Source organism: Lepidochelys kempii, chromosome 16 (assembly GCF_965140285.1).
Source record: "Lepidochelys kempii isolate rLepKem1 chromosome 16, rLepKem1.hap1, whole genome shotgun sequence".
NCBI classification, from domain to species: domain Eukaryota; kingdom Metazoa; phylum Chordata; order Testudines; family Cheloniidae; genus Lepidochelys; species Lepidochelys kempii.
This window is the reverse complement of record NC_136395.1, coordinates 16,170,715-16,198,395: the sequence shown is the minus strand read 5'-3', so window position 1 is coordinate 16,198,395 and position 27,681 is coordinate 16,170,715. Positions and strand designations below refer to the sequence as shown.

At 45.0% G+C, this 27,681-nt stretch overlaps 2 protein-coding genes and 1 long non-coding RNA gene across 13 annotated transcripts in view; 1 reads left to right on the top strand and 2 right to left on the bottom strand.

Annotated features, from left to right (window-relative positions):
• Positions 1 to 13: 13 nt before the first annotated feature.
• DYNC2I2 (dynein 2 intermediate chain 2) lies at positions 14 to 27,018 on the top strand. 6 transcript variants are annotated; one of them, XM_073314445.2, is made up of 10 exons: positions 5,885 to 6,343; positions 9,172 to 9,381; positions 13,593 to 13,853; positions 14,924 to 15,033; positions 16,800 to 16,957; positions 23,852 to 23,961; positions 24,289 to 24,456; positions 24,879 to 25,111; positions 25,906 to 26,063; positions 26,751 to 27,018. In XM_073314445.2, exons 1-10 carry the CDS (start codon positions 6,323 to 6,325, stop codon positions 26,774 to 26,776), a joined length of 1,455 nt encoding a protein of 484 aa, XP_073170546.1. In that variant the 5' UTR covers positions 5,885 to 6,322; the 3' UTR covers positions 26,777 to 27,018. The 6 variants fall into 6 exon arrangements, with proteins under 6 accessions (XP_073170547.1, XP_073170544.1, XP_073170546.1 ...); XM_073314442.2 differs by having other exon boundaries at positions 26,566 to 27,018; XM_073314446.2 differs by lacking the exons at positions 5,885 to 6,343; positions 9,172 to 9,381 and adding an exon at positions 14 to 62 and having other exon boundaries at positions 26,566 to 27,018.
• On the bottom strand, positions 3,304 to 7,213 carry LOC140899255 (uncharacterized). The gene is made up of 3 exons (XR_012155257.2): positions 5,971 to 7,213; positions 3,764 to 3,873; positions 3,304 to 3,629 (listed from the first exon to the last, which is right to left on the bottom strand). It is a non-coding gene; the product is annotated as an uncharacterized LOC140899255 (long non-coding RNA).
• The window catches only part of SPTAN1 (spectrin alpha, non-erythrocytic 1), a 72,538-nt gene continuing 71,871 nt past the window's right edge, over positions 27,015 to 27,681 (bottom strand). For all 6 annotated transcript variants that reach the window (XM_073314432.2, XM_073314425.2, XM_073314426.2 and 3 more), the window contains one exon: positions 27,015 to 27,333. In XM_073314432.2, coding sequence (XP_073170533.1) covers positions 27,208 to 27,333 — 126 coding nt within the window. In that variant the 3' untranslated portion in view covers positions 27,015 to 27,207. The remainder of the gene's footprint in view (positions 27,334 to 27,681) is intronic.

Below are 27,681 nucleotides of genomic sequence, written 5' to 3'. Positions count from 1 at the left end.
TGGCGTGCGGTGCCAACGTAGAGTCGCTGTGGCAAAGAGACCAGGGGACCCGCTGCGAGGCGGTGAGCGGCCATGGTGGTTGTGGGGGCATGGGCCATTCGCCATGGTGGTGGGTTGGTAGGTACCTTGGCCCTTTCTCCTGCACGTTGACTCTGTCCATGAGTCACTTGGTCTGGGGGAAGCCAAAGGGGCTGCTCACCCCACTCTCTGGCATTAAGCAGCTACCAATGCATGAAACAAATGCTGCAGCTCGCTGGGAACCTGAGGGGTTTTCCCCCAAATCAAACCATCCTTCTGCAGGAAGTGCAGGAGAGCCTAGGGACATGTCTGTGGCAGTCCTAGAGTGAGGTAAATTCCCAAAGGTCTGGATGCCATAGAGTGAGGCACACAGCATGTTGACACACTGTTTACCTCAGCATGAGGCATTGGTACCTTTATTTGGTTCACCTTTGCCATCTAGGTCTGATAGGTTAGCAAAAGATCTCACAGTGCTTCCTTCTCTGAAATATGGTGGAAATGTAGTGTTTTATCCTGGAGAGAAAATGTACTGTGTCCGTTGTGCCCATTCCCAAATGTTGAATGGCAAAACACAACAGTTGTTTGTCTTCCAAGAAATCCCTTTGTGCTAAGAAAATTGTGATTTGCCAGCTCTACTGCCCTTACAGATCTTCAGATAACACTTTGTCTGAATCGTTAGAGTAAGAAAATAAACTAAGGGTGGAGGGAAGTTTCTGCCATTGCTATGACCATTGTCACGGCACTGTCAGAATTTTTACAATCTACTACATGTGCCTAAGCGGTGCTAATTATATATCCTCCTCGTTGTATTTGTCTTCTACCCATCCTAAATCCTCTCTGGCCATAACTTCAGTCATCGCTCAGCACTATACAGCCCCTTTTGGGACTCCACTGGCCTTGTTTTGGGGGTGGGAGGGATAGCTCAGTGGTTTGAGCATTGGCCTCCTAAATCCACGGTTGTGAGTTCAATCCTTGAGGGGCCGTTTAGGGATCTGGAGCAAAAATTGGGGATTTGTCCTGCTTTGAGCAGGGGGTTGGACTAGATGACCTCCTGAGGTCCCTTCCAACCCTGATATTCTGTGATTCTTTGATGGGTCATCAGGCCTCAGGTTTTCTTTTGGAGTGGGCTCAGCACATTTCTAAAAGATTGTGGCTCCCTGTGAATGTAGACTCTGGAACCCTGTGGGACATGTTGGATCCAGACTGTGAAGTCTGGTCCAAGAGCTGGCTTGCTGTATGTCTTGTACAGTGCTGAGACATCATGGTTATAGGTATAGTATAAATAACTAGGTAGAGCATGTTGTTAATGTTCAATTAATAATAATTCCGGCCGTGTCTTTGTCATGGCATACAGAAAGGCAGATGGGAATAAACTCTCATAAGTCCTCTGATAAAGTGTTACTGACACAATGCGTCTAGCCCCCTGCCATCCTGAAGGCTCCTCTGCAGCCTAGCTCCCTTAGTGACAACACTAGGGTAAACGTATTGTGTTTGAAAGATATGATGTAGACGAGTAAGTATTTCTTCATGGTCCAATTTGAAGTTCAGACAAGAGCAGGAATATTGACTCTGCCCATCTGCCATAGCCCCCATTCACCTCTCTTAGGGAAGATACTTATTTGGGCAGCATGTTTTAGTAAAGTTACATTACGTTATGTATCATATTCAAGCCTTACACAATCAAAAGAGAAAAGTGAAAAATGAGGCCATGTAATATTCAATGTGATCTTGATGCAATCGGAGCTCAGAAAAGCATGGTCTGGTCACGGTCACAAAATGAGCACTTTATCTTCTCCAATAATGTCAACAGACAAGAGATATGTGTCATAGAAGTAGTATGCTCCTTTTAATACTTCCATTGTTGTTCAAGCATTGAAACTGCTTTGGATGACAGTTTTTGAATAATGCTGGAAATCTGTGGCAGGAGACAACTCTGAATATTTAATTTTTAAACTCTTAAGAACTGTGTTGTTATGGCATCGGTGACTCTAGAACGTGCTTGATATGACAAAATAGCCATAAATGTTAAGCGCAAACTCTGCAGATATGTGACATCAAGTGTTCAAACCAATCAGATGGGGGGAAAAAGCCAATTAAATGTTGGGATCCTTACACAGAGGAACAATAACATCAAATGACAGAGGGGCTGTGTTGCTACTAGCTCTCCCACACATACACCCGAACTCTAATATCTAGCGTGTGTGGGGGCGCACATGCATGAAGCAAGGACAGAAGGTGAACCAGTGCTGCCTGAAATGGGGAGTACGCTCTGCTCTCATCCTTCCATGGACTCAGGAGCTACTCTATCACTTTACACCCTGTCACATCTGACAGTGAAGAGGAGCAAAAAGTCCCTGACTTGTAATGATTGGGAAGGTACACAGGAGTGATATACTATTACAGTTTACACATGGTCCCTTGTAAAGCAATGGGAGTTTTGTAAACACAGTGATTGGAATGGTTGGGTGATATCCCTTTGAAAAGGAGGAGAGAGAGACTGTTGGAAGCAGGAGGTTCCATGGCACTTGAAAGCAACAGTTGGAACTGGTCAGCTGACATGAGAAGGATAAAAGTGAGGGGAAGAGAGAAGAGAAGAGAAGAGCAGTCAGGGAGGAAGCATTACTAGGAAGCTTGGAAGAGTGCATCAGAAGAGCTGAGTGAAAGGAAGGGAACAAGAGGGGAAACCAACAGAATCAAAGAAAAAGCAAGAAGTAGCAGTGGAAGAATAACAGACTGGGCCATCCCTCCAAAAAGATCAGTGAGTTCCTAGCTTTCTCTCACTGCATGGAGCATATACAGATCTGAATTTGCTTCCTGACCTTTTTTGGGGGAAAAAAATACAAACATTTCAAGTATTTCTCTCTCTCTCTCTAATGAATATATTGTGGTCCCATAGGCTAATTACCTAGTTCTGGTAAAAGGTAAACAGTTTCATAGGATGTTCTTATCAGTACCCAGGAACTACAGTGTGTTGTTGGCATTCAAGACGGCGCATCCCAGCTTACTAGACCTTAGATGCATCAATGGGCCATACTAATCATGTGCCTCAGGATACCGAATGATCAGGCTTGACAGAATCAATTTTTTTAATATCATTTCAATGGATACTGATGTTTATTTTAAAGCTTTTTTTATTTTTAACCATTTAAATGTTCACACTTGTGGCAAAGTATGGGAGGTTCAGGCAACGGGGTGGTCAGGCAAAAATTATTTAGTGACAGAAGACACTGAAATTCAGAAAGTTAAAACTTTATAACCATTAAAATACAAATTATCAACGTCACATGTCAAAATATACCAAGTACGTATTGTTAAATCAAACTCTAATACGTTCTCAAGTAGCATTTTTCTAACTTTGCCTGCCTGTATATTTCAGTTATTATGGATGGAAATACTTTTTGTCAGTTTGTGTGTGTACGGTGAAATAGATGTTTACTGATATCTATCAAAAATCTAATCCTTCCAAGGCTCTAAATAATTCATAGACTCAAATGCAGGGTGAGGAGTAGACAGAGGCTTCTCCCACTGTGATGTTCCCATTTGGAAGTAGCTTTCCTACAGATGTCCACGTTTTTAGGTACTTGGAGCCCTTCATATGAAAATCTGAAGAACTGCAGTGAATGGTAAATATATGGTTTATGCCAGAGACAATCCAAGCAGATATAACTGTTTGCCGTATAGACTGGCTCCAGCGATTAAACTTGAAGCCAGCTATTAAAGAAGGAAAAAAACAAGCCACACTTACCCTCTCTGAAGATGAAGACAGCAACAATAATGGATCTTAGGAGATTCACACAGGGAATGAGGCAGTTTCTCCTCAGTGATATGCTTCAACAGTGCCCTGGAGAGACACCCCTAGGAAGGAGAAAATAATGTAGTCTCCATGACTCTTTCAGTCCCTTGCTTCTCATTTCTGACTGCCAATAAGCATGCTCACCCATGGTACTAACAATTGCTATCGTACAGACGTAATGAGACCAAATACAGTGATGTTCCTTTCCTCTTGGCAGCTATTCATACAGCAAACAGGGCTAGAACATTAGAAATAGAAAAGTTCCAGAACACTCCGGGACAGTTGGGAATGGTGACTGTTAGAGCTGGGATTTGGACGTGAAAGACAGCAACTGGGGAGTGACACGAGGGATTTGGCTGTTGGAATTTGAGAGGTGAGAATGGCAGTTCTTAGGGGGAATCCCAGAGAGAAGAAAGCTGAAGAAAGTGCAGTGACAACAGTAGGAACCATCTGAGGGGGAGAGAGGGATCAGGCAGGGAAGTGTTACTGGGATGTTGGGTAAAGTGTGTGAGAAGAGCCATATGAAAAGGAGGCGAAAGAAGAGAGCAAGAAAACCAAGAGAACCAGGGACAATGCAAGAGGCCAGAGAGTGGCAGAGAAACAGCAGACTGAAAAATGCAGTGGAAAAGATGAGCTTCTGGTTTGCTTACTCTGTGCTGAGCACATGAGGGTATAGAAACATAGAATCTCAGGGTTGGAAGGGACCTCAGGTCGTCATCTAGTCCAACCCCCTGCTTACAGCAGGGCCAATCCCCAATTTTTGCCCCAGATCCCTAAGTGGCCCCCTCAAGGATTGAGCTCACAAGCCTGGGTTTAGCAGGCCAACACTCAAAGCACTGAGCTATCCCTCCCCCCCAAATCACTGAATCACCTTCTAATCTGATGTATGTTTAAATTACTCAAAGAATAAGCGCTGTACATTTGGGGATGAAACACAACAAAGTGATTGAATCCATGTTTTAAGAGCAAAATGGACTTCAACAGTAACTACATAGCCATGACCGGCAACTCCAGAACATAAAAAAAATGTGTTTACAATCGATATCTAGTCTCCTAAGAAGCCCTATGCTATCTCAATCAAGTTAGCTGAATGCGATTGAAAAGCTCTCTAAACGCTCGTTGAGACGCAGGCTAACGGAAGCGTTTGAAGCTGTGGCCTAGGCCTTTTCAAATAGCAACAAGATGGCAGTGACCTGTGCTCGTTATTCACTTGCAACTGGATAGGAACTGCTAATTGAGATATCAAAAACCAATTATTGACTCTATGAGCCAACCAGTGCCTCTCAGCTTAACCTTTCAGAAGACGTTACAGGTTGGGTTTAGGCTTTAGAAGGACAAAGAACCCAAAGCAGCACACTTATTATGAGTGATTATCAGTCAGGTGACCCCGGAACCCCATTACTGAGTGACATTGCTGCATAGCTACCAGTGGCTCCCTCAAGCCTACATCCTTTTTCTGTGGTGACAGATTGTACAGGACAGAGTTCAGACAGCCTGTGATACACTCTTCCCTTGGGCCACTGTGCCAGAGCAGGAGGTGGTAGGTGTACGTTGCACACAGCGGATGTTGTGACTATCATGGCTGCATGGCTACCACAGCAGGCATGCATAGGCCACCACGCCAGCTCCTTACTGGGCAGGAAACCTGCGGGGCCAACCCTCGGGCACTTATGCAGCTGCAAGGCCAGGGGCTGGAGCGTGTTTTGGGGCAAGAGAGCTGCAAGGTCATCGCCTGGGGGCGCGGCAGCCCATCCCTGGGCACAGCCGTCGAAGGCCGGGCGGAACCAGCCACGTGTGTGATGGAGCGGGACAGCGCGCGCCGCTGTCCCACTTTCCCTCTCCCGCGCCCGCTTCTCGCGCCGTCCTCGGTGCCTTAGCACTGAGCTCCGTCCGCCCTCTCCCTGTGCGCGAGGCGCGGCCAATGGGGGCACAGCGTGGGGCAGGCGGCGGAGGCGGGGCCCACATGGAGTCTGGTGCGGCTGCGCACAAAGCTGCCCGCCCCTGGATGTTCAGGACGGGAGGGGGTGTCTACGCCTGCGCATAACAGCGCTGGTCTCACATGCCCAAGAGCGGTGTTTTCTGCGCCTGCGGTGTGCGCCTCCCCTCCCCAGTGGCCGGGAGAGGGGGATTGCTACGCATGCGCAGTGTGGCCTTCGTACCCCTGTGCCCCGGAGGGGGGGGGTTGCTGCGCCTGCGCACAACGCTGCCCGCCCCTCGCCAGCAGTAGCAGCAGTAGGAGGAGGCGGCGTTGGTCCCGGCTGGGGCGATAGCGTGAGGGTGCCCGAGCGCCGCTGTTGCCCCCTTTTATCCGGGAGCCCCAGGTCCGGGCCGAGGAGGAGGAGGAGGAGGCGTCCCGGCCGCGGAGGGAGTCCGAGCGGCGGCAGCAGCAGTCTGTGCCCGGCCCCCCCTGCGCTCAGTCCCGTTACAACCCCCTCCCTCCGCGCTCCGCAGCCACCAACATGTCGGCGCCGGCGGCCAAAGTCAGTAAGAAGGAGCTGAACTCCAACCACGATGGGGCCGACGAGACCTCAGGTGAGGCCGGGACGGGGGAGGGAAGGGAATGGCGGCGGCCGCCGCGGCCTCCTCCCCGCACGGCGCTGCACCGACCGCCATTTTCCCCAGCCACACGGGCCGCGGCCGGGCCGGAGGCGGGAAGAGCGCGGGGTCGGCCGGGCGGATGTGCAGGCCTCAGCCGCGGCAAGAGGAGGCCATGTTAGAGCCCTTTTGTCTGTACTGCCCGGCCTCCTTCTCCGCGGGCGGGGGGCGCTGCGGCCTGCGCGGAGCAGCGGGACCCCCCCCTCCTGGAGCAGCATCCGCGGAGCCTCATTGTGCTCCGCCGCCGCCATGATGCTTCGCCGCCTTGTGGTCTCGGAGCCGCTACTGCTGCATGGTGCTGCCCGGCCGCGCAGCGCCGGGATAGAGCGGCGCTGTCTCGGTGGCTGGCGGGGCCCGCCCGACTGGGGAGCCACGCGCTACTCGTGCAGCAGCGGGATGCGGCTGCCCGCCCGTCCCCACGTGCGATCCGAGCAGCCCGTGTGTCCTCAAAGGTCGGTACTCGGTTCACCGTGGCGTGGGGTTTGCATCAGTCGCCGCCGTAGGGGGAACTTGCCCCCCGGTAAAGGCTGTCGGTTCCCCCACCCATGGATCTTCGCCTGTTTGGCGCGGGGTGTGGAGGTGCTCATGGCAACGAGCCTCCAGGCCAGCCGCTCTCCGCTGTGCCCGGTTCCTTTCACACACGTGCTTCCCGCACCTGAGTTTTCCTGTGTAATGGGGGCGGGGGAGAGAAGACGACACCAATCTACCCATCTCCGGCCGCAGGGTGGGGGTAGGGCTTGGCTCTGAGGCCCCCACCGGAAACAGCTACCCCATCACACGAAATCCTCTGTGTTCGCAAAGTAATCGGGGGAGGGGTGCCTGTGCCGCACTTCTACAGCTGCTTCCCGCTACCTTTCGTTAATCTTAAAACACTTTAGGCAAACAGCCATTGCTTAATTAAGCGCTCCAACAGCCTCTGCCGAGTTAAAGTTCTGATTAGAAAATGTCCACTTCATGGTGGTTTTGACATATTTCCCCGCATCTCTTCCGAAACGCGCCTGTTAATTGTGGAAAACAGCCTTTCCAATTGTACTATTTTAATGAGCATTTTGTATCTTATTTTTTCTTTAGTATTCAGTTCACTTAACTGATTCAATTTCTGTAACTGTGTTCAGTTCAGAAAGAATGATTTGGTGTATAATTTTAGTAAATTATTAAACTATTGTTGTTTCAACAGATGGGCTATAAAATACCAAGTGTATGTGACAATATATTGTGAATTAGCACGGGACCTGGTTTGAGCCCTTTTTAAAGAAAAAAGGAAAAAGATAGCAAAGCTTTACACCAATCTTCAGAGACTTCACTTAGCAAGTTCAGTTAGTAAAAAATGGTAGTTTTACAAGGTCTGGTGAGCCTTGTTGTATCAAGTGGAAATAATCATCACTCCCCGTGATAAAGCTACCGCTGCTCATTCGAGGTGGGGGTTTTTATCGCCGAGAGAGCTCTCTATTCACTTTGACATGCACATGGTAACCAGGTTCTAGATCTGGTAGTTTTCTAGCTGAGTGACGTGTTGTAAAAGTGGACCATCACACTCATTAATGGCTTAGTGAACTAGAAGTGGTCCTTTTGTTCCCAATACTGTATTAGGTGGTGAGGTGATTTCTTTTGACTTTGGGTGAGTTACCTAATCTCTCTCTACCTCATTCTCTGTAACTGTAAAATGAATATAATATTTATATCTACCTCATATCCGTGTTGGAAGGCTTACTTTGCTAATATTTCTCAAGTGAAAGATGCTAGAGAAGGGTGAAATATTACTATAAAGTATAATTATTATTTGATGATCTTTCCTTGTTAGATTGCCAGAGTAGAACAAATTGAGCTATGGCATAACTGGGTGCAAATCTCTTGACTTTAGTGGAGTTATGTGCATTCTGAGCTACGCCTGCATTGGGGCATGTCTATAAGTGCAGCTGTACTGCTCCTTTACTGGAATAGGAGGAATACCAGTATACTATACTGGCAAAGCATTCCTAGTGTGGATGCAGCTATATTGGTATAGTAAAACCAAGTGAAACAAGCTATACCAGTAAAAGCACAGTTTTGCCAGTTTGTCTCGACACTAGGGTCTACAACCAGCAAAGGTATGTCAGTCAGTCGGTTGGGATCACACCTCTTCACACCATTGACTGACATAGGGTTAACAGAAATCTGAAGTATAGACCTGGCTGACTTTGTTCCCACATATCTTGATTCTTATGTAGGGGGCATATTCATTCCTGGAATAAGTGGCAACAAATCCATTGACGAAGTACATGGATTGATTTAGATCTGTTTATGCCAGGACTGAATTTATCCCATGTTAAAAAGTTAAACCACAAAGTTAAAAAGAACTGGTCTTTTTTTGCCTCTTTTCAGCATCCTCGTCTCTCCCACCGTGGCCATCTTTATTCCTTGCACCCACCCTCTCGACCTGTTCACTTCCTGTGAACAGATGGAATGTTTCCTCCCCACACTGGGTTCTGGGGTCTAAGCCAAGGTAAATGCCCCCTAAACGGATATGGTGAGGGAACAACGGCAGGCTCATGCAACACGTCCTAAAGAGAGACCCTGTGCCCTTAGCAAAGATGGCGGGTCGGGCTAGGCCCTTCCCCGAGACCTGAGGTTCCATGCCCTTAACCAAGGTGGCCGTCTGAAGCATTGGGTATTCTGTAAGTTCAGTGCCCTTAACCAAGATGGCGGTCATGCCAGTCACAGAGTAGTACAGTGGAATTTTCGCTGTTAACTGATGTCATTCTACAGTGCCTTTCTGGTCTCCATAGGAACCTACGCGGCTGGCTTGGGAAGATGGCGGCTCTAGAGTGGTCGTCAGGGGTTGCTCGAGACTGGGACTCCAGGCTTCTGTGCTTCTAGAGAGACGCACTGCTACCTCTTGCTTTTCCCCCATCGCCGGGATGTTCAGGGATGGTGTGGCGCACGGTGCCGACGTAGAGTCGCTGTGGCGAAGAGACCAGGGGACCCGCTGCGAGGCGGTGAGCGGCCATGGTGGTTGTGGGGGCATGGGCCATTCGCCGTGGTGGTGGGTTGGTGGGTACCTTGGCCCTTTCTCCTGCATGTTGACTCTGTCCATGAGTCACTTGCTCTGGGGGAAGCCAATAGAGTGAGGCACACAGCACGTTGACACACTGTTTGCCTCATCCTCAGGCACTGGTACCTTTATTTGGTTCACCTGTGCCATCTAGGTCTGATCGGCTGGCAAAAGATCTCTCAGTGCTTCCTTCTCTGAAATATGGTGGAAATGTAGTGTTTTATCCTGGAGAGAAAATGTACTGTGTCCCTTGTGCCTACTCCCAAATGCTGAACGGCAAAACACGACAGTTGTTTGTCTTTCAAGAAATCCCTTTGTGCTAAGAAAATTGTGACTTGGCAGCTCTGCTGCCCTTACAGATCTTCAGATAACACTTTGTCTGACTCGTTAGAGTAAGAAAATTAAACTAAGGATGGAGGGAAGTTTCTGCCATTGCTATCACCATTGTCACTGGCACTGTCAGAATATTTGCAATCTACTGCATGTGCCTAAGCGGTGCTAACTATATATCCTCCTTGTTGTATTTGTGTCTTCTACCCATCCTAAATCCTCTCTGGCCATAACTTCAGTCATCACTCAGCACTATACAGCCCCTTTTGGGACTCCACTGGCCTTGTTTGGGGGGTCATCAGGCCTCAGGTTTTCTTTTGGAGTGCTCACTAGGCCTGAAGTCTTTCCACGCCAACAAAATCTCCTGGGTCGTCTTCTACTTTCCTGGAGGTATCCCTCTCCTTTTTCAACTCCACTGCCCCTTCCTTTCTTTTTCCCCAGCCTCATTCTCTTTTGGTAAATGAAAAGCCAAGAAAAGCACTCCACAAAGTCCAAGAAATCAGAAACCCATAGATGTAAGAAATCTGGAAACTTAACTCTCCATCTTCAGTGGAAGGTGAAATCTTTTCTCTTGTCTTTATTATCCTCTGAGGAGTCAGACTCAAATGAGGGGAGGCATTTTGACATTGTAGACCTGACAGTCCACATTCATTGAGGTGGCCTAATTTATTCTGGATATTTCTGATGAGGAAACACATCTTCCAGATTAAAATAAATAAAAATTCCCCAGGATAAGTTAAATAGAGTCTGAGGGATTCTGGTCTTCTCTGCCCTGGAGCTGCTGGAATAGATTTTTGCTTCAGTGGCTCTGCCCAGAATATAGGGAATTCCCACCAATAGAGCCTGCCTCAAGATGAATAAAGTACAGAAAAACACACACCTCAAACTTGCCTCAGTACCTGAAGTGAACATCTCAATCTCAAGGTTTGCAAAACCAAATAAAAACATAAAAATGGTGATTCCAGTTGAGGGGTGCTGCCTCCCTCAAAGATCTGTTGGGCAAACACAGGGTGAAATTGCACAATACAGCTGTGAGACTGCAACTTTGACCGCAGAGGTAGCGATGACTGGACCTCTCTCTCTCTGGTCAGGTCCAAAAGCCATTACCCCAAAAATCTTCTCAAAAGCCTGCAATCCTCATTTTTCACTTGGAAAAGCTTTCCTCTAGTTTCTTATATGAAAGTTGTCTTCCTTGTAGCAATTACCTCTGTGAGAAAGGTCAGCAAAGTAGAAGCTCTTTCCTCCTGAGAATCCTTTTTTTACTTCTTTCCTCTTACGGTTGTACTTTTTAGAACCCATGAATTCACATCTAAAGTGTATTCTTCAAGTCAGTCAGGAGACTGTTATTCCTTTCTTCTTCTGTAAACCATCCACACTGCTAGTCCAGATCTTTGGCTCGCATAATCCTACATTAGCAGAAGACAAACTGATTTTGAGTGCATAGTACAAGCACTGAGTCCTGCCACAGGAACTTCAGTTTTCCTGTCCGTTTTCAGAAGTGCATCCATTTTCACACTTTTTCATAGTGAAAATTGAATAATTAGGAAGTGCTAATTATAACCACCATCTCCATTTATTCCTTCATTCCAGCTTTCCGGCTTCGAAACACCTCTGACTTGCTGAACCCATAGCACTGTTCCATCAGCAGTTTTATTTCTCTTTGGGTAGCTGACTGGTTGCTGAAACTGGAGTGAAGCCACATCTGTATTTGAAAAAAGAACGAGGAGTACTTGTGGCACCTTAGAGACTACCGCTCTGAAATCTGTATTTGAACGTTCACAGCAGCTTTACATAATTTAGCTCTTGGAACGGCCTATCTGTTCTTTTTACTGTGCCCTGGGGGCATATGGAATGCTGCAGAAAATCCAGGCTGGAGATCTTGGCTAGGAAAGCATGTTTACTTGTTTACAGGTAGCAGATACAGAAATATCTGTTTCAGAGTAGCAGCTGTGTTAGTCTGTATATGCAAAAAGAAAAGGAGGACTTGTGGCACCTTAGAGACTAACAAATTTATTTGAGCATAAGCTTTCGTGATGCATCCGATGCAGTGAGCTGTAGCTCACGAAAGCTTATGCTCAAATAAATTTGTTAGTCTCTAAGGTGCCACAGGTTCTCATCTTCTTGTTTCATAATGTTTTGTTTGGTGGAGTAGTCTGAGGCAGTTTTTAGCACCCTTCTGAAAACTGAAGAACTGTCAAAATTAAGCACAACTCCCACTAACTGAGATGTGGATAAAAGGTGCAAAATAAATCAGGCTGATGGGCTCAGCACATTTCTAAAAGATTGTGGCTCCCTGTGAATGTAGACTCTGGAACCCTGTGGGAGATGTTGGATCCAGACTGTGAAGTCTGTTCCAAGAGCTGGCTTGCTGTATGTCTTGTACAGTGCTGAGACATCATGGTTATAGGTATAGTATAAATAACTAGCTAGAACATGTTGCTGATGTCTGATTAATAATAATTCGGGCTGTTTCTTTGTCATGGCAAAAAATACAGTGGTCACAAATATATGGAAAAAATCCAGAAAGTCATGAACACACATTGCTTTGACCAAATAGCCTTTGTTTTTCGATTTATTTTTGAAATTTGTTTTAATTAAAAATTATTTAAAACAGCATGTCACTCTCTGATACTTCACTTCACTGGACATATGTAGAGCCAAATTTGTAAAAGTCATGGAGGAGTCTTGATTACTGGTTTAAAAGACCTTAAAAGTCTATAAAGTTTTATCAAAGCCATGACTGTGACAAACAAAGAGCCTCAATAATAATGGTCTTTGGAGATAGAAGTAATTTGATACTCTGCACAAGGAGAAGAGGTGGTATGTTCTAGGCCCCCCTAGATATAGGGAAGCATTATTTACTACTTTGCATAACACTTTGCATAACATAAGGAAGTACTCCTTCACACAATGCACAGTCAACTTGTGGAACTCATTGCCAGAGATGTTGTGAAGGCCAAAAGTATAACTGGGTTCAAAAAAGAATTAAATAATTTCATGGAGGATAGGTCCATCAATGGCTATGAGCCAAGATAATCAGGGACACAAACCCCATGCTCTGGGTGTCCCGAAACCTCTGGCTTCCAGAAGCTGGGACTGGACAATAGGGGATGGATCACAGTAATTACTCTGTTCTGTTCATTCCCTCTGAAGCATCTGGCAGTCATCACTTTTGGAAGACAGGGTACTGGGCTAGATGGCCCATTTGTCTGACCCAGTGTGGCCATTTTTATGTTTTTTTATAGTATGCTGCACTGGAGGAGCAAGAATGAGGGGAATCTGTTTACATTCATGTTGATCATATGCTAAAAGTAACTGAATTTTCTTACCCTAGTAGTACAGTACATACATAGTGTGGACCCCAGTGCCTTATACATCAGTTAAAATTGGGTCCTATGTTTCCACTCCCATAACTCTGGGACTATCCTTTCCTACTTATTCTCCCGAGTACCTAATCACTGTAATAGAAGGTTGGCATCTGTATCCTCACCCTGTTGATTTGAGGGAAGTCAAGGAGCAAGTAACCTCTGTTTCTTTGATTCGAAAACCAGGGTTGCTCCATAAAGTGACCTGCTAGAGGTGTACTTAGATTTGATAACTGTTCTTCTCTTTGTGAAACATGATCTCCACTGGCCTGAGAACTGTTCTTGCATACATGACTCCACAGTCCATAAAAGCCACCAATTAGCCAGGAACCCAATATGCAAGGTTCCTTTTGAGTATATATTCAGTATATTGAGTGACAAAAGGGAATTGTCCTAAATGCGTCTCTATGCACCCATCTTTCGTTGTTTCATTTGTAGAACATTATTCTTCTTCCAACAGAAAAGCTGCCAGACTGGGGAGATCTCAACCATGGAGGCTGCAGTACAATCCCATTCCATCCGAGATGCTGGCATGCAGACTGATCAAAGTGAGGAGACGATCCAAGACTTGGATATCCAGAAGGAAGCTCCTGTGGATTATCCTGGCCTGCTCTCGTTCCTTCAGGGAGTGGAGGATGTTGTTATCAAAGAGCTGAATAAAAACTGGAGAAGCCATGCCTTCGATGGCTTTGAGGTGAACTGGGTAGATCAGAATGAAACGGTAGGTTGATAGAATTCAGAGCAATATGACCATACTATACAGTGCCAATAGCAACAGCTGTGGAATAGTTGGCTCTGTTACCTGGTGCTGAGACTGTCATTGCTTGACTCTGTTCATAAGAAAATAAGTATTCTTTCTCCTTTTGACTTCACCCCAGTCTAGTTAGGTAACCTGTCCTTGTGAGTAGCAACAGTGTGTAATACTGGGTTCATCAAAAGGAAGCTTACAATTGGAGTAGGTTAGTTTCCTCCTCTCTTTAACCAGTGCAGTTTAAAATCTCTGATCATTTAGATCTTCCTGCCATATTCTTCAGACAATAGTGTATTAATCATTGTCTGGCAGCATCTGAAAGTCATTGCAGTGCCTGTGGTTTGGCAGCTCTACCTGTTCACATGACTTATCTGTCCAGGAATGTGGGCAGCTGATAGCTATTGGTGCATGCTGGGTATGTTTATTGCTGCCTTTTATCAGATTATGGTTTGAGAGCACAATGTAGATCTTAAACCACCAGAATTGTGGAGCGGGACTGCCCCAAGCTTTCGGGGCATGGGCTCCTTAGTCTTTTCCGTAATTGCTCTGAAGATAGTAGAGTGGGAGATGACATTATGGAGAGACATTTGGTTTGGTGGGAGCATGCAGAGTTTTGCGTGTGATGCTCTCAACAGGAGGCAAACTTCTGTCTTACCTGTATCTACAAACCACAGTTTGTTTCCCCAGACTCTGCTGCAATAAAGAGAGTGGGAGTCTGGACCCTGACCAGGATATTGGTCTGTGGAGATAATGTGATTCTTTCTTTAGTCTCTGAATATAGATCAAGACTAACAAATTTATTTGAGCATAAGCTTTCATGAGCTACAGCTCACTTCACTGAATACATCCGATGAAGTGAGCTGTAGCTCACCAAAGCTTATGCTCAAATAAATTTGTTAGTCTCTAAGGTGCCACAAGTATTCCTTTTCTTTTTGCGGATACAGACTAACACGGCTGCTACTCTGAAACCTGAATATAGATCCTAATTATCCGTATCTCCATAGGTTGGTGGCTCAGTATTTGGATTTCTTCTTTTCCAGGTGTCCTGTTTGCATAGCTTATTGTACCCAGAGGCTCAGGATCAGAAGTTGCAGGTGACCAGCATCTCCTGGAATGCCACTGGATCAGTTGTTGCATGTTCTTATGGCAGGTGAGCACCTGCGTTGATCCAGAGCACAACTGAGAGTGGTCTCTGAGACATTTCAGACTGGCCTGCATTCAGAAGCATTGGAGAATGTTCACTTGCTTTGTAATAACTAACCATGTGTATAAGCAACTTATTTATGTTGAAAAAGATATTTAATTGATATTCAGAAAAATCAGAACCCAAGGGCAGTTCTAATTTAGGTCAGATATCCTTTCCCTTTCCTCTCTGTCCATTATGTCCAATCCCCAAAGCTAATCTATATTTTCTCAGTGTTTTGTTCTTAGGCAGATTCTGTTGGAAAATGTAAAGAGGAGGTGTATGTTTGTATGTGTCTGCAGTGTGTGTGTGTGTGTATGGGATGGTTGGATGTGCATACTTGCCTTGATCATAAAATGTCTTGTTAGCCATCACGTGGTCTCCAAGCCCATATAGAATACACCTGGTGCCCATACACAGAAGTGCTCTCAGCCGTGTACTCGCATGCCGGATACTATTTGGATTAGATTTTCTTCCAGCAAGGCTAACCACCATTTTAGTCGTCTTTGTTATTGCCAGTGTGGACAGAGATTGCTGGTAGTCCTCCCACTGTCGGCACATAGTAAACTAGTCATTGTTGAAGTTGCTTGTCTGATTTACTTTCCACATGCACAGTTCGTGGTACCTTACTCTGGGAAACCCATTATTTCAGAAAGTGGATGACCTCATTGTGGAGTTGATTGGGATTAGCAAATGCAATATGGCAAACATTTGTTTCATGGTATTTCCAGCTCTGGGGATTTTGCACATGGCAATAATTGCTATAGATTTGCACTGCCCCTAACAAACAAGGTTGCACGCTGATAAACACAAAGTAAATGAAATAGCTACAAAGCAGAAGGGAAGCAAAACTTTGTCTTTTGAGAGGTTTATTTCCTTTGTCCTTTCAGAGTTACAAAATGAAACAAATCATGAACCCAACTTAACTGGGGCAAGTAAACATGGAAATGAAATTGGATTTAGGCTTTGAGAGATGTCAGTGGCATGACTTGTGTAATATCTGCACCATTTGGAGGTGCAAATGGGTGTGAATGAGACTTCATGCTTGTATGACCTCAGCAGAAATGTCATTACATACATGACTAATTAAACCAATGCCTCATTTTGTCTTTGAGATGGGTGGGGGAGATCGTTGTACATCACTATCAGAGCCCTTCACGCCAACATCAAGGGTCCACTTAATGGCTACTCTCTCCTGGCCAAGCAGGACTGAGTAGCACTTCAGCTCCTATCAGTTCTCCTTATTCAGCTGCAGTGGTCACTGCTCAGCAGCACAACACTTTTTTCCTCTCTAGAACACTTTCAAACCCTGAACTCCTTGTTGGAATGAGGAATGTTGGCTTTTCATCCTCTCTGCAGAACAGTTGCTTCTGGTAACTTAAAAAGGAGGAAATGTGTGCTCTCTTTGAATGGTGGCTGTGAAGTAACTTTCCCCAATGTGGATTCCAGGCTGTTACCTTAGTAGTATAGTTAATAGGTCCTGTCCTGTAATAATTTATATATGCTGTCAAACACTCCCATCATACTGGGGTGCACCAACATGTACTCAAAATGTAGCACTCCACAGAAATGCATTGTAACCGCAGCCTCCTCTAAAGAAAGGCTTTTGTAGCCCCAGAGAGCACATGTCAATGAAAATGGGAATGCAGCTGGAAATCTGCGTAGCTGAGTGTCTCTGTATAACAATGACCAGATGAGGTGTAGCTTTCATCTTGACTTCTTTTCTTTTCCAGACTGGATGACGGGGACTGGAGCACAGAAAAATCCTATGTTTGTACCTGGAACCTGGACAGAAGGGGGTTAAATCCAAAGCGTCCTGATCTAGTAGTGGATGTTCCCAGTTCTGTCATGTGCCTAGCTTTCCATCCATCACAGCCTTCGTTGATCGTTGGTAGACTGCTCTTGCCTTAGATTTTATTTTTAATTGTTCCCCTATCTCCTTCAACTAGTGCTGCTGATTTTCTCTTCAAGGCTACCTGGGTAGGGTGATCAGACAGTAAATGTGAAAAATCGGGACGGGTGTGTGTGTAAGTAATAGGAACCTATATAAGAAAAAGACCCAAAGATCGGTACTGTCCCTATAAAATCAGGACATCTGGTCATCCTATACCTGGGACTCCTCCCAAGAGGAATGGTAGTGCGCTTCCTCAGTCGCTTCCTCAGTCACTTCCCAAGGCAAGGGAAGTGTTGCTGCCAAATGTGTAATTGCTGTTTTATCCGAGGTACTAGGAATCAGGATCTTCCTTTGTTTTAGTGCGACCTTCCCTTCTCTTAGTAGGCTTTGCCTGTTTTATACTACCTCTTGGAGCACTTAGTTTCCCCACTTTCTCAGCAGGAATCTCTGGGAGATGAAGAGGGAGGGCAAATATCAGTCCTTGCATAAGTATTGGTTGTTCAAGATGGCTGTATATTCCCACTTATGGTATTGCGCTGCCTAGTGATGCCTAATGGCAGAACCTTCCCTTGGCATTGTCTCTTAGAGTGCTCTTGCATCCTCTTGTACCCCTCCCCTCAGCTGTCTCAGAGTGAGGCTATATCAGGGGACACAGCATCATCTACCACCTCAGTTCCTTTCAACCATGAGCTTGCATGGAAGTGAACCGCTCTGAACTGTTTGGGTCTGGAGTTCTTTCTCCTTGAGTATTCATTGGTGTTTTGTTGTTAGTAGTAGTTAGTATAAGTGTAGAAATAGTTACTTGCTAGTGTTTCATTTCTGGGTGATGGTGGAACTGAAGAGGAAGAAGCAGCCAAGATTCAAGAGGTGTGCTTCCTGCCCTACTGCCTTCTCAGCAGTGGATGACCACATCAGGTGCCTCAAGTGTTTGAGAGAGGTCACTCTCCGTCTGAGTATTCTATCTGCTGAACTTTGATACCCCAGAGCTCGCAAGCAGAGGCAGAACAGATTGCAAGGGGTTCTCCTGAAGGAGGCTCTTGAAGTTTCCGAACCAAGATCTGAGATACACTGTTGACTCTTGTGACTTCAAGAAAATTGAAGCAGTTGGAGGATTCCAGGAAGTTGGAACTCCCATCAGCTTTGGCTCCAATTCTCACTGTTCCTTCAACTAGGTCTTTGCTATGTCAGAACTAAGGGCCATGTGGTCGTCTCCATCTGTCTTATTGGATCCATTCTATTCTTACAGAGCCTCTATGGCTCCAGAAGTCAAGGTTGATTCTGGGGTCAGCCTTGGGAGCCAGGAGCATGAGTCTGGTGTTGGATCTGCTGCTGTCAGCTTCTTTGTCCCTGACCTTGGCTCCTGCTTTGGTTCCACTTACTTTTTCAGTTCTGAAAAATACTGTTACGTGATATCTGAGGTACACTGTGAGGCTTCTGATCAATCCTCAGATCTGAGCAAAAAGCAGAGGACCTTGAGAAAGGGCAGGCTTCGCTGACCACTTCATCTGTAAGGAGAGTAGAACTGTCTGTACTTCCTCCTCCTAGGACTCCTACAGGATCCTCGTAAAGGTTTCCTCCTTACGTCCCTCAAGGTCCTCCAGTGCACTCTGTCACAGATCCAGTGCCAGATCCATATCTGAAGGAGGCTAGAGGAAGAATTAAGAGGCCTGTTTCTTCCTGGTTTGCCCCTACCTTTGGTCCTCCTCCTGTGGGGGTGCTCCTGAATCCCAGTTTTTGGGAAGACTGACAGTCCTGGGTGTCGTGACCTTATTGGGAGCTGCTGCAGGAATTTTTCGGTTATCCTCCACGTGGATGGAGAGGTGAGCTTTCATTTGCTAAAGATCCAGTGGTGTGGAAATCCCAGATCCAGTTCCTCCAGATCTGTCTACGTTTCAGGCAGTGGTGCCTGATTATTGATAGCCTCTCTCTTTGAACAGGAGCATGTGGTCACACACTGTGATCCTGGATTTGTCACCAGATGAGCATGTGGGAGTTCCTTCAGTCTCCTCCCCTTTTAAGGATACTACACTATTTCACAAATTAGTGGATCGTGTCTAGAACTCATGTGTCTAGAATTTGAATCTGCCTTCAGTGCCTGCGGAAGAGACTTCTCATCTGATGTTTGACATTCTTGGTGCTTCTTCCAGGAATAGGATATCCCTACCTATTTTGGATGTTTGCTTTAGCCAACTAAATCAGTGTGGGTCTATTCCTGGCAAGCTACATTATTTATCCTCAGAAGAGAATTCATATTTTCATATGGACCCTGTACCTAAGTCGCTGGTGGTGGCTGCTGCCAGTAGCAGAGCAAGATCTGGACAAGCTCACCCTATCCTTATTGACAGAGAGGGGAAAGGTGTTCTCTCCTTTATCCTTTGGTATTAGGGTGGCAAGTTATCAAGCTGTTGTGTCCTGCTATCAGTTTCACTTGTGGGAGAAGATACTGCTGCAGGAGTTGCCAGATGACAAAAGGAGATTAACACAATTTCAACGGAGGGCCAAAATATGGTGAAACCCTCCTTTAGGGTTTTTTTTGATGTCTTGGACTCTTCTGCTAGTATATTGGCTTCTGTAGTGACGCTGAGGAGACATGCTTGGCTTTGTTCCTCTTCTCTGGAGGTGGATACAGACATAATGTTGCAGGGGATGGTCTTTTCAGTGAAAATACAGATGAATTGCTGAAAAAATTGGAGACGACAAGATTGACAACTCGTTCTTTGGTCTTAATTGCTTCTATTAGGAGATTGCTTCTTTGTGTTATCAGAGGCAGTACTCTCCAGAGTTATCTTCAACTTATTACCCAGAAAATCAGAGATGTCAACAACAGTACCAGCAGGCTACATCCTTTCAGAGCAGCATAAGAAGAGGTCATTTAAATCAAGACCTAAATTTAAGCAGTCTTCTATTTCCATGACTATTTTGTCTCATGCCAGACCTCAGATGTGATGGGAAGATCGAGTCAAAAACCAACCATCTAGGATCCTTCTCTTCCTCTGTTTGAAGAGAGGCTAGCCCTTTTTATTAGTGCCTGGAGGCTTATAATATCAGACAGATGGGTTCTAGAAGTTAAAGAAAAGAGCTATGCCATACAGTTCGAAAGACTACCTCTTCAAATTCCCCATACCCTTCCTTTGTCAGGGAACCTGAACATTAACATGCCATGCATTACATTGATTAAAAACTGGCTAACTGATAGGTCTCAAAATCTAATTGTAAATTGGGAACAGTTATTGAGTGGGTATGTTTTCAGTTGAGTCCTGCAGGGATGGATTCTTAGCCATACACTATTTATCATTTTTATTAATGACCTGGAAGAAAATATAAAATCATCATTGATAAAATTCACAGGAGCCATGAGAATTGGGGAAGCAGTAAATAAGGAAGAGACAAGTGACTGATTCAGAATGATCTGGATTGCTTAGTGAACTGTGTGAAGCAAAACAGTATGCATTTGAATAGTTAAATGTAAATGTGTACATCTAGGAACAAAGAATGTAGGCAATACATAACAGGATGGGAACTTCATCCTGAGAAGCAGTGACCTTGAAAAGGATTTGGAGATTGTGGTGGATAATCAGTTGAATATGAGCTCCCACTGTAACACTGTGGCCAAAAGAGCTAATGCAATCTTGGGCTGCACTAACTTGGAAATCTTGAGTAGCAGTAGAAAGGTTATTTTACCTCTCTATTTGGCATTGGTGCAACCACTGCAGGAATACTGTGTCTTCTGGTACCCAAAATTCAAGAAAATATTGATAAATTGGCGAGGGTCAGAGAAGAGCCGTGAGGATGATTAAAGGATTAGAAAACTTGCCTTATAGTTATAGACGCAAGGAGCTTCATCTATTTAGTTTAACAAAGAGAAGGTGGGGTGACTTGATTACAATCTATAAGTATATGGGGACAAATATTTAATAATGGCCTCTTCCATCTAGCAGAGAAAGATATAACGTGATCAAATGTCTGGAAGTTGAAGCAAGACACATTCAGATTGGAAATAAGGAGTACCTTTTGAACAGTGAGAGTAATTAACCGTTGGAACAATTTACCAAGGCTCGTTGTGGATTCTCCATTACTGAAAATTTTTAAATCACGATAGGATATTTTTCTTGTGTAGCTGCAAGCCCCATTCCAGAGCCTGGCAGCTGCGCCACAATGTCATCCAAGATCGCCTGGTCAGAGCCATCCCACCACCCGTGGGGAAGGTTGCTGTGAACTCCGCCATCCCTGGAATGGACAGACAACTGCGACTGGACATTGTCATCACCAACAAAGACTTGAAGATCATTATGGTGGATGTCACAATTCCCTTTGAAAACAGGACCTCAGCTTTCCGTGATGCCCAATCTTGAAAGCTGGAGAAATACGACCCTCTGGCCAACACATTGAGAGCAAGGGGCGACGAGGTCCAAACTCGCGCGCGCCAATCGTTGGAACCCTGGGTGTATGGGCCCCCACTAACGAGTGAGTGTTGAGAGAATGTGGAATCTTGGCTGATGCGGCAACTCATGCTGTCAGAAGCTATCAAGTGGTCGATGGACATCTACCTAGAACACATCACCGGACATCGCCAGTACCAGGAGGGATGAGCTGGAATGCCGATGAGAAGCGCAGTAGGGAAAGTAATTCAAATACTTTCCTGATGGATTGCATTTTCTAATGGCCAACCTATCCTAAATTCTCAGTTACTGAGAGAAAATCTTCACTCATTGATATATTCGCTTTCCACAACCAACTCTGTATAACTTTTCTATGAGTGATGTACCTGAATACTTGGAGGCTAATATCTAAACTGTATTGTTAAATTTACTCACCTAAATTTGGGTTATTGCTGATTATGCACTATATATATCTTATGACTTTATCTACAAATATGAAGTTTGTTTTAAAAATCTAAGCACTATACCCAGATGTACAGACACTCTTCTTAACCTATTGTGACAAAGCTCTGTCCTTGGCTCCGTGGGTCCTGCATTTCCTGACAGATTGCGCTAGTCTCAGAGGCTCACTGTGACCCTCCATGTAGCCCTTCTCTCCCTAGAGGCACGGGTCACAGCCTACTGAGCCATTTACATCATAAGTGAGGGAGGTGAGGAGAAGCTATCCTCCCTTGCACAGTCTCTGTTGTCTCCCAGTCTGAGTGATTAATCAGGGGGACAAAAGGAGGAGCCCGGGCCCGCCCTCTACTCTGGGCTCTAGCCCAGGGACCCTAATAGTATCAGCTATGGTAGCTGACCTTTTAGAAACAGGACGTGTACAATTCCCTGGGCTACTTCCCCACAGCAGCTCCCACTTCCTCTAGCTCCACTTCACCCTTACCTCAGGGCCACCTTCCTTGTGCTTGATATGGTATGTACTGCTCAGTCTCTCCAACAGCGCAACTTCCTCCCACAGCTCCTGATATGCGCACCCACCTGACTGACTGGGAGGTTTTAATCTAGTTTCAGCCAGCCCCTGATTGGCCTCAGTTGTCTCAATCAACCTAGCTGTCTCCACTGCTTTCTGGAAGGATCTTAATTGGCCCCAGGTGTCTTGATTAACCTGGAACAACTGCCATTTGGTTACCATGGTAACAGGGATTTGTTTTGCCTGAGGCTAACATACCTGTTTCTCATTACTTTCCTATAGCCATCTGGCCTTGCCCCGTCACACTGTGTATTATATAATATTTTAACATTAACTTTAATAAAAATTTTAAACCTGTTTTTATCTGTTAAGATGTCATTCATTATTGGCATAATGTCAGTTAGAAGGGTGAGTGAATTGAATGCCTTGATGGCTGATCCACTGTTTACTACTTTTCATAAAGATAAGGTAGTTCTTAGGCCTGAACCCAGATTTTTGCCAAAAGTGGCATCTGACTTTTAAACCAATCAATTACTTTGCAGGCATTTTTTCCAAAGCCTCATATGAATAAGGGGAAATCTGTTATATATACTTTGGATGCAAGAAGAGCTCTTGCATATTATTTAAACATAATTTAAAAGATTTTGAAAATCATCCAGTTTATTTGTATTTCATGCTAAGAATTACGTGGGTTATGTCATTTTCCTAGACTGTTTCTAGATGGATTAAACAACACATTCATGAATATTATACATGACAGTACAATCGCATTCCACCAGAGCTGTGGCAGCTGCTTTTGCTTGCCTTAAGCAAGTCCTTGCTGCTAAATCTGCAGGGCAGTGACCTGGAATCTTGTACACATTTTTACTAAGTATTACGCTCTTGATATGGCCTCCAGGGCTGATGGTAGATTTAGTAGAGCAGCACTTCAGTCTCTATTTCATTAGGACTCTGTTCCTGCCTCCAGGTTATTTTCAGCACTGCTTATCAATCTGTCCCATAAATTGGAATATACAGAGCCACTTGGAAAAATGAAGATTACTTGTGTGTAACCGGAGTTGTCACTGCATATTCACACTTCCTACCCGCCTTCCCCTCTTTCTCAGAGTCCTGGTTTATTCTGGCATGTCTGGTTTGCAGTGGAAGAAACTGAGGTGGTAGAAGGCGCAGAGGCCTTGCCTTCAGAATGTTTGGAGACACTAAGGCGAAAGGTAGGATGGGGCACAAGAACACTAATGGACACCGCTAGAAGGTTCTACTATTAGGCACCACTAGGTGGTGCAATACCCATGAGTAGGAATAGGCAGAACCATCTCATGCTTCTACATAGCATTGCATCCGCTTACATCCGAGCTGAATATGTCCCCTGCTTGTTTCTGCTTACATCAGAGACTAATTTATTTTCCCTTGGCCCTTTTTGTTCAGGACAACTATAGGGGCCAACCTATTTACAGTCAGTAACAGAGTAAACAGAGCCCATCATGCTGTGTGTGACTTTCATTAGTAGCCATTGTTTATGTTCTATTGATCCTTTGTCATCTACAGGTGGCCTTTACAGTGGGGAGGTCTTGATATGGGACACGAGCAGGATAGAAGACCCCTTGATCTGGAGGACAGGGATGACAGATGACACTCATACAGATCCAGTTTATCAGGTAATAGGGGGCAGTCCACACTTTAGTGGGATGTTCATTGGGTTGGAGGGCAGGAGGAATCACAATCATGGCATTACATCCCTTTATTTCCTGGGCATCTTCGCACCAGATTAGTACTTGCACAGTTGCATTGAAATCTTCATATTCTCATTGCTAGATTAACTTAACCTCAACACAGTTGAAGAGGGCAAATCCTCAGACTGGTTTGCTGGTAGTGTTACCTAATGTCATTTGTTCTGAGACTTAATAGTGTTCTTGAATGTGGGGTTACTGAGCTTGGTGGGTTTGGCGAGGCCCCTTTTCAGAGTTTTCTCATGTTGGGAACAGGTTGACTGGTTTCAGGACTCAAAGCACAGTCACCACTTCCAGATTCTGAGTGTATCCACAGATGGAAAGATCCTTGTGTGGCAGACCCAGAGAGATGGTCAGCTGACATTAGTTGAAGGATTCGCCTTAGTTGCTCAGCAGATCCCTCGGAGTATGAAACTTAAGAAGGTTAGTTCAGTAATTCCAGAGAACATTGATTTGAAACAACCGTTTAATGGGCTTTGTGTGAGTTAGAATAGCTTGGGTTATAGAGAGCAGAAGCAGGAGGCTGTAGCTTCCATGTGAAGGGGGAGCAGAGAGAGATTGAAGCTCAGTAAACTTGGCTTTCCCATTACCAACCCACAGGATGGTGTGGAAACCAGCACCTTAGAAGTTTTGGGTGCAGCAGCCTTGCCCTGAACTAAAGCTAAATGACCAGAGCTAAGTTCTCCATCCTGAACTTGAATACTTATTAGAGGACTCAGTTCTGTAAAAAGAAAATGTTAAATGGTTGGTGCAGGTCATGCAGGCTGTGATTAGTACAGATTTCATGTAAGTGTGTGTTCAATTTCTGAGTCCTCGTGTCTCATCATTTGTCCCCTTTCCCCTAGCGCACACGTGGGGAGACGGCTGTGGGTGTGACCTCGCTCTCTTTCTCCCACTTTGATCCCAGTGTGTTTATCGTTGGTGTGGAAGGTGGATATTCTCTCAAGTGCTCCACTGCAGTAGAGACCACTGCTGCTCCTGGGACAGGTAGCTCTGTTCCCCTCAAGGCACCTGCACAGTTTGCCTTTTCTCCTCATGGTGGACCTGTGTACTGTGTAAGCTGCTCACCTTTCCACAGGCAAGTAAGGGGCAAACTATATTGGCACCAACTGTTAGTTTGTTACACTACCATCCTTTTCGAATTGTGGTTTTCTTGAGTGACCTAGGGGGTAGGAAAGATCCAATCAAGGGCCACATGCCAGAAGCCCTGCTGTGTTTGTCACACTGGGAAGCTGTTTTAGTGGAAATGCAGTTACCTTCAAGGGAGTTGCACCAACTTCTACCAAAGCTGAATATACCCCTTGTATAGGTGCAACTTCATTGAAGCCCATAGCATTGAACTTATTTCTACTAGGCTCTTTTTATTCAGGACAACTCTTCCCATAGTTCCATTAACAACTTTAGGGGACAGCCTCTTTTCACATCAAAGTCAACTGCCCATCACGCTACTTGTGACTTTCATTAGTAGCCTTCTATGTTTAAATGTGGAAGTGTACACAGTGTGTGGGTGCACCCTTTAATGACTGACCATTTTAAATGTCCATAAATCTGTTTCCTTGAAACATGCTGCGAGTCCTGGTGCTGCATAAAATTTGCATGAGCGTGACCAGATTATGTTAGATCCTGATCCTTAAATACAAGGTCTCTGGAGACTACAGGGCCAAAGATGCAGTGATTCATGTGATGGCTGGCAAACAAAAAAAAAATTGAGTAATCTTGATACCATTCAGTCAAAATGGCCATACATAAAGCCACCACACACTTGTGCAACAACACAGATCTAATGTACATCAACTTGCAGGCTGCTTAAAAGAACTCTGCTCTGTGTTCTTAATACTTATCCCCTAAGAAGTGTTTTCTCATTTTCTCCAGGAATCTCTTTCTGAGTTGTGGCACTGATGGACATGTTCATTTGCACTCCATGCTGCAGGCACAACCCCTTATTTCTCTCCAGTTATCAAAGAAGTATCTGTTTAGTGTGTGTTGGTCTCCAGTACGACCCTTGGTCTTTGCAGCTGCCACTGGAGAAGGTAGGTACCCTCTAGCTGCTTATTCCTTCGAAGGAGAAACCAGGTTTTCTTCTGGGTTCAAACACTAGTGCTATGTAAAAGTTTACTGCTTAGCACTTCCCACATGGGCTTAATTAATTTGAAAGCTGGGGTTTCCAAGCTGTCAGTTGGTATAACGTAGTGGTTTTTAGATCATTAGATCTGGTGTATCAACTACAGTTGTCATATCTTGCCCATTGCCAAAGTCTGTCTGGCCACAGACTTGTGTGGATATGGGAAATTTGATATCCCATACCATGGCTAAAACTGTTTCCAGCACTAGTATGCAATGTGACTGACTACAGAAAGTGGCCTAGCATTTAAAGATGTCAACAGGGCTGCAGCTGGTTTCAGCCTGCCCTGACTCTAGTGAGTAGATCTACACACTGCCAGCAGGAGTGGACTTTAATCCTTATGGCTCTAGTGCTGTGAGGCTGGAGGAAAATGTAATAACATAGATTGATGTGGATTATTTATTTTAAAGGAGAAGTGCAGCTGTTTGATTTTGGAAAGAGCTCCCAGAAGCCTGCAGTTTCTATAAAGCAAGCTTCAGCTCAGACTCCTGTGTACTGCATAGAGTTTAACATCAAGCAACCTCAGCTTTTGGCAGCAGGGGATGCCTGTGGCATGCTGAAAATATGGCAGCTGAGTTCAGACTTTATTCAACAGGGACCAAAAGAAGTGAATCACCTTGAGCAGCTGGCAAATGAAGTCACTGACTAAGACACTTACAGACCAGTTTTGGGTAAAAATTGTAACATAACACTGGCCTGTTAAACACATCCATGACATTTGTAATGGAGAGCAAGGTAAGTCCTAGTCACTCTGACCATCTTTACCTGAAGCTATGTAATGAGCGATTCTACTGGGCTTTGTTTGTATCACACTTGAAATTGGTACTCGAGCATCAAGATGATTAAACACAAGTTGAAATTTTTGCTGCAGTTTGGACCAGTAACTTTTATTGAAGCACACTGCAATATTGTTTTTTTTAAGCTAAGCAGTTTAAGATTACATCAGAAAGTAGCATTGATTATTGTAGAACACAAAGATAGAGACGCATGCAGGACTATAGTTAGCAAATGCGAGTATGTTCTTGGTATTTTTAAAGGTTAGTGCTTTTATATCAATTCACAAACAGTGAACGTGTAAATTCTATGTAGTCATAAGCAGAAGGAAGTTCTCTGCCCTTGCTATCCATGTAGGGCTTCATGTGAGAGATGCAGTAATCGGCTTGTTCCCTGGTCAGGTTCTGAAAGACAAAATTGAAGATAGTTGCCTCGGTGGTGAAAACTTAAGCTGTTTTCATTGGTAAAGTACTTATCTGTAAACCTACTTCTCAGGGTAATGGGAGGATTAGATGAAATTACACTAAGGCCATAGAGGCAGAGCTAGGACTGGAATTCATGAGTTGTGGCTCCTGCTGAGAAGTTAGTTATCTCTCTCCTACTGTCAGGATCCAGAATGGAAAACTTGTTACTTGGTGACTATAGGCCTTGAGAGGTCCAGAAAGAAAAATCTAGAGTTTCAATGCAACTGGGAAAGTAGTAATCTGGCTTCTTACTGATAGTGTAAAGCACTGGTGTACTCTCATTAAAGG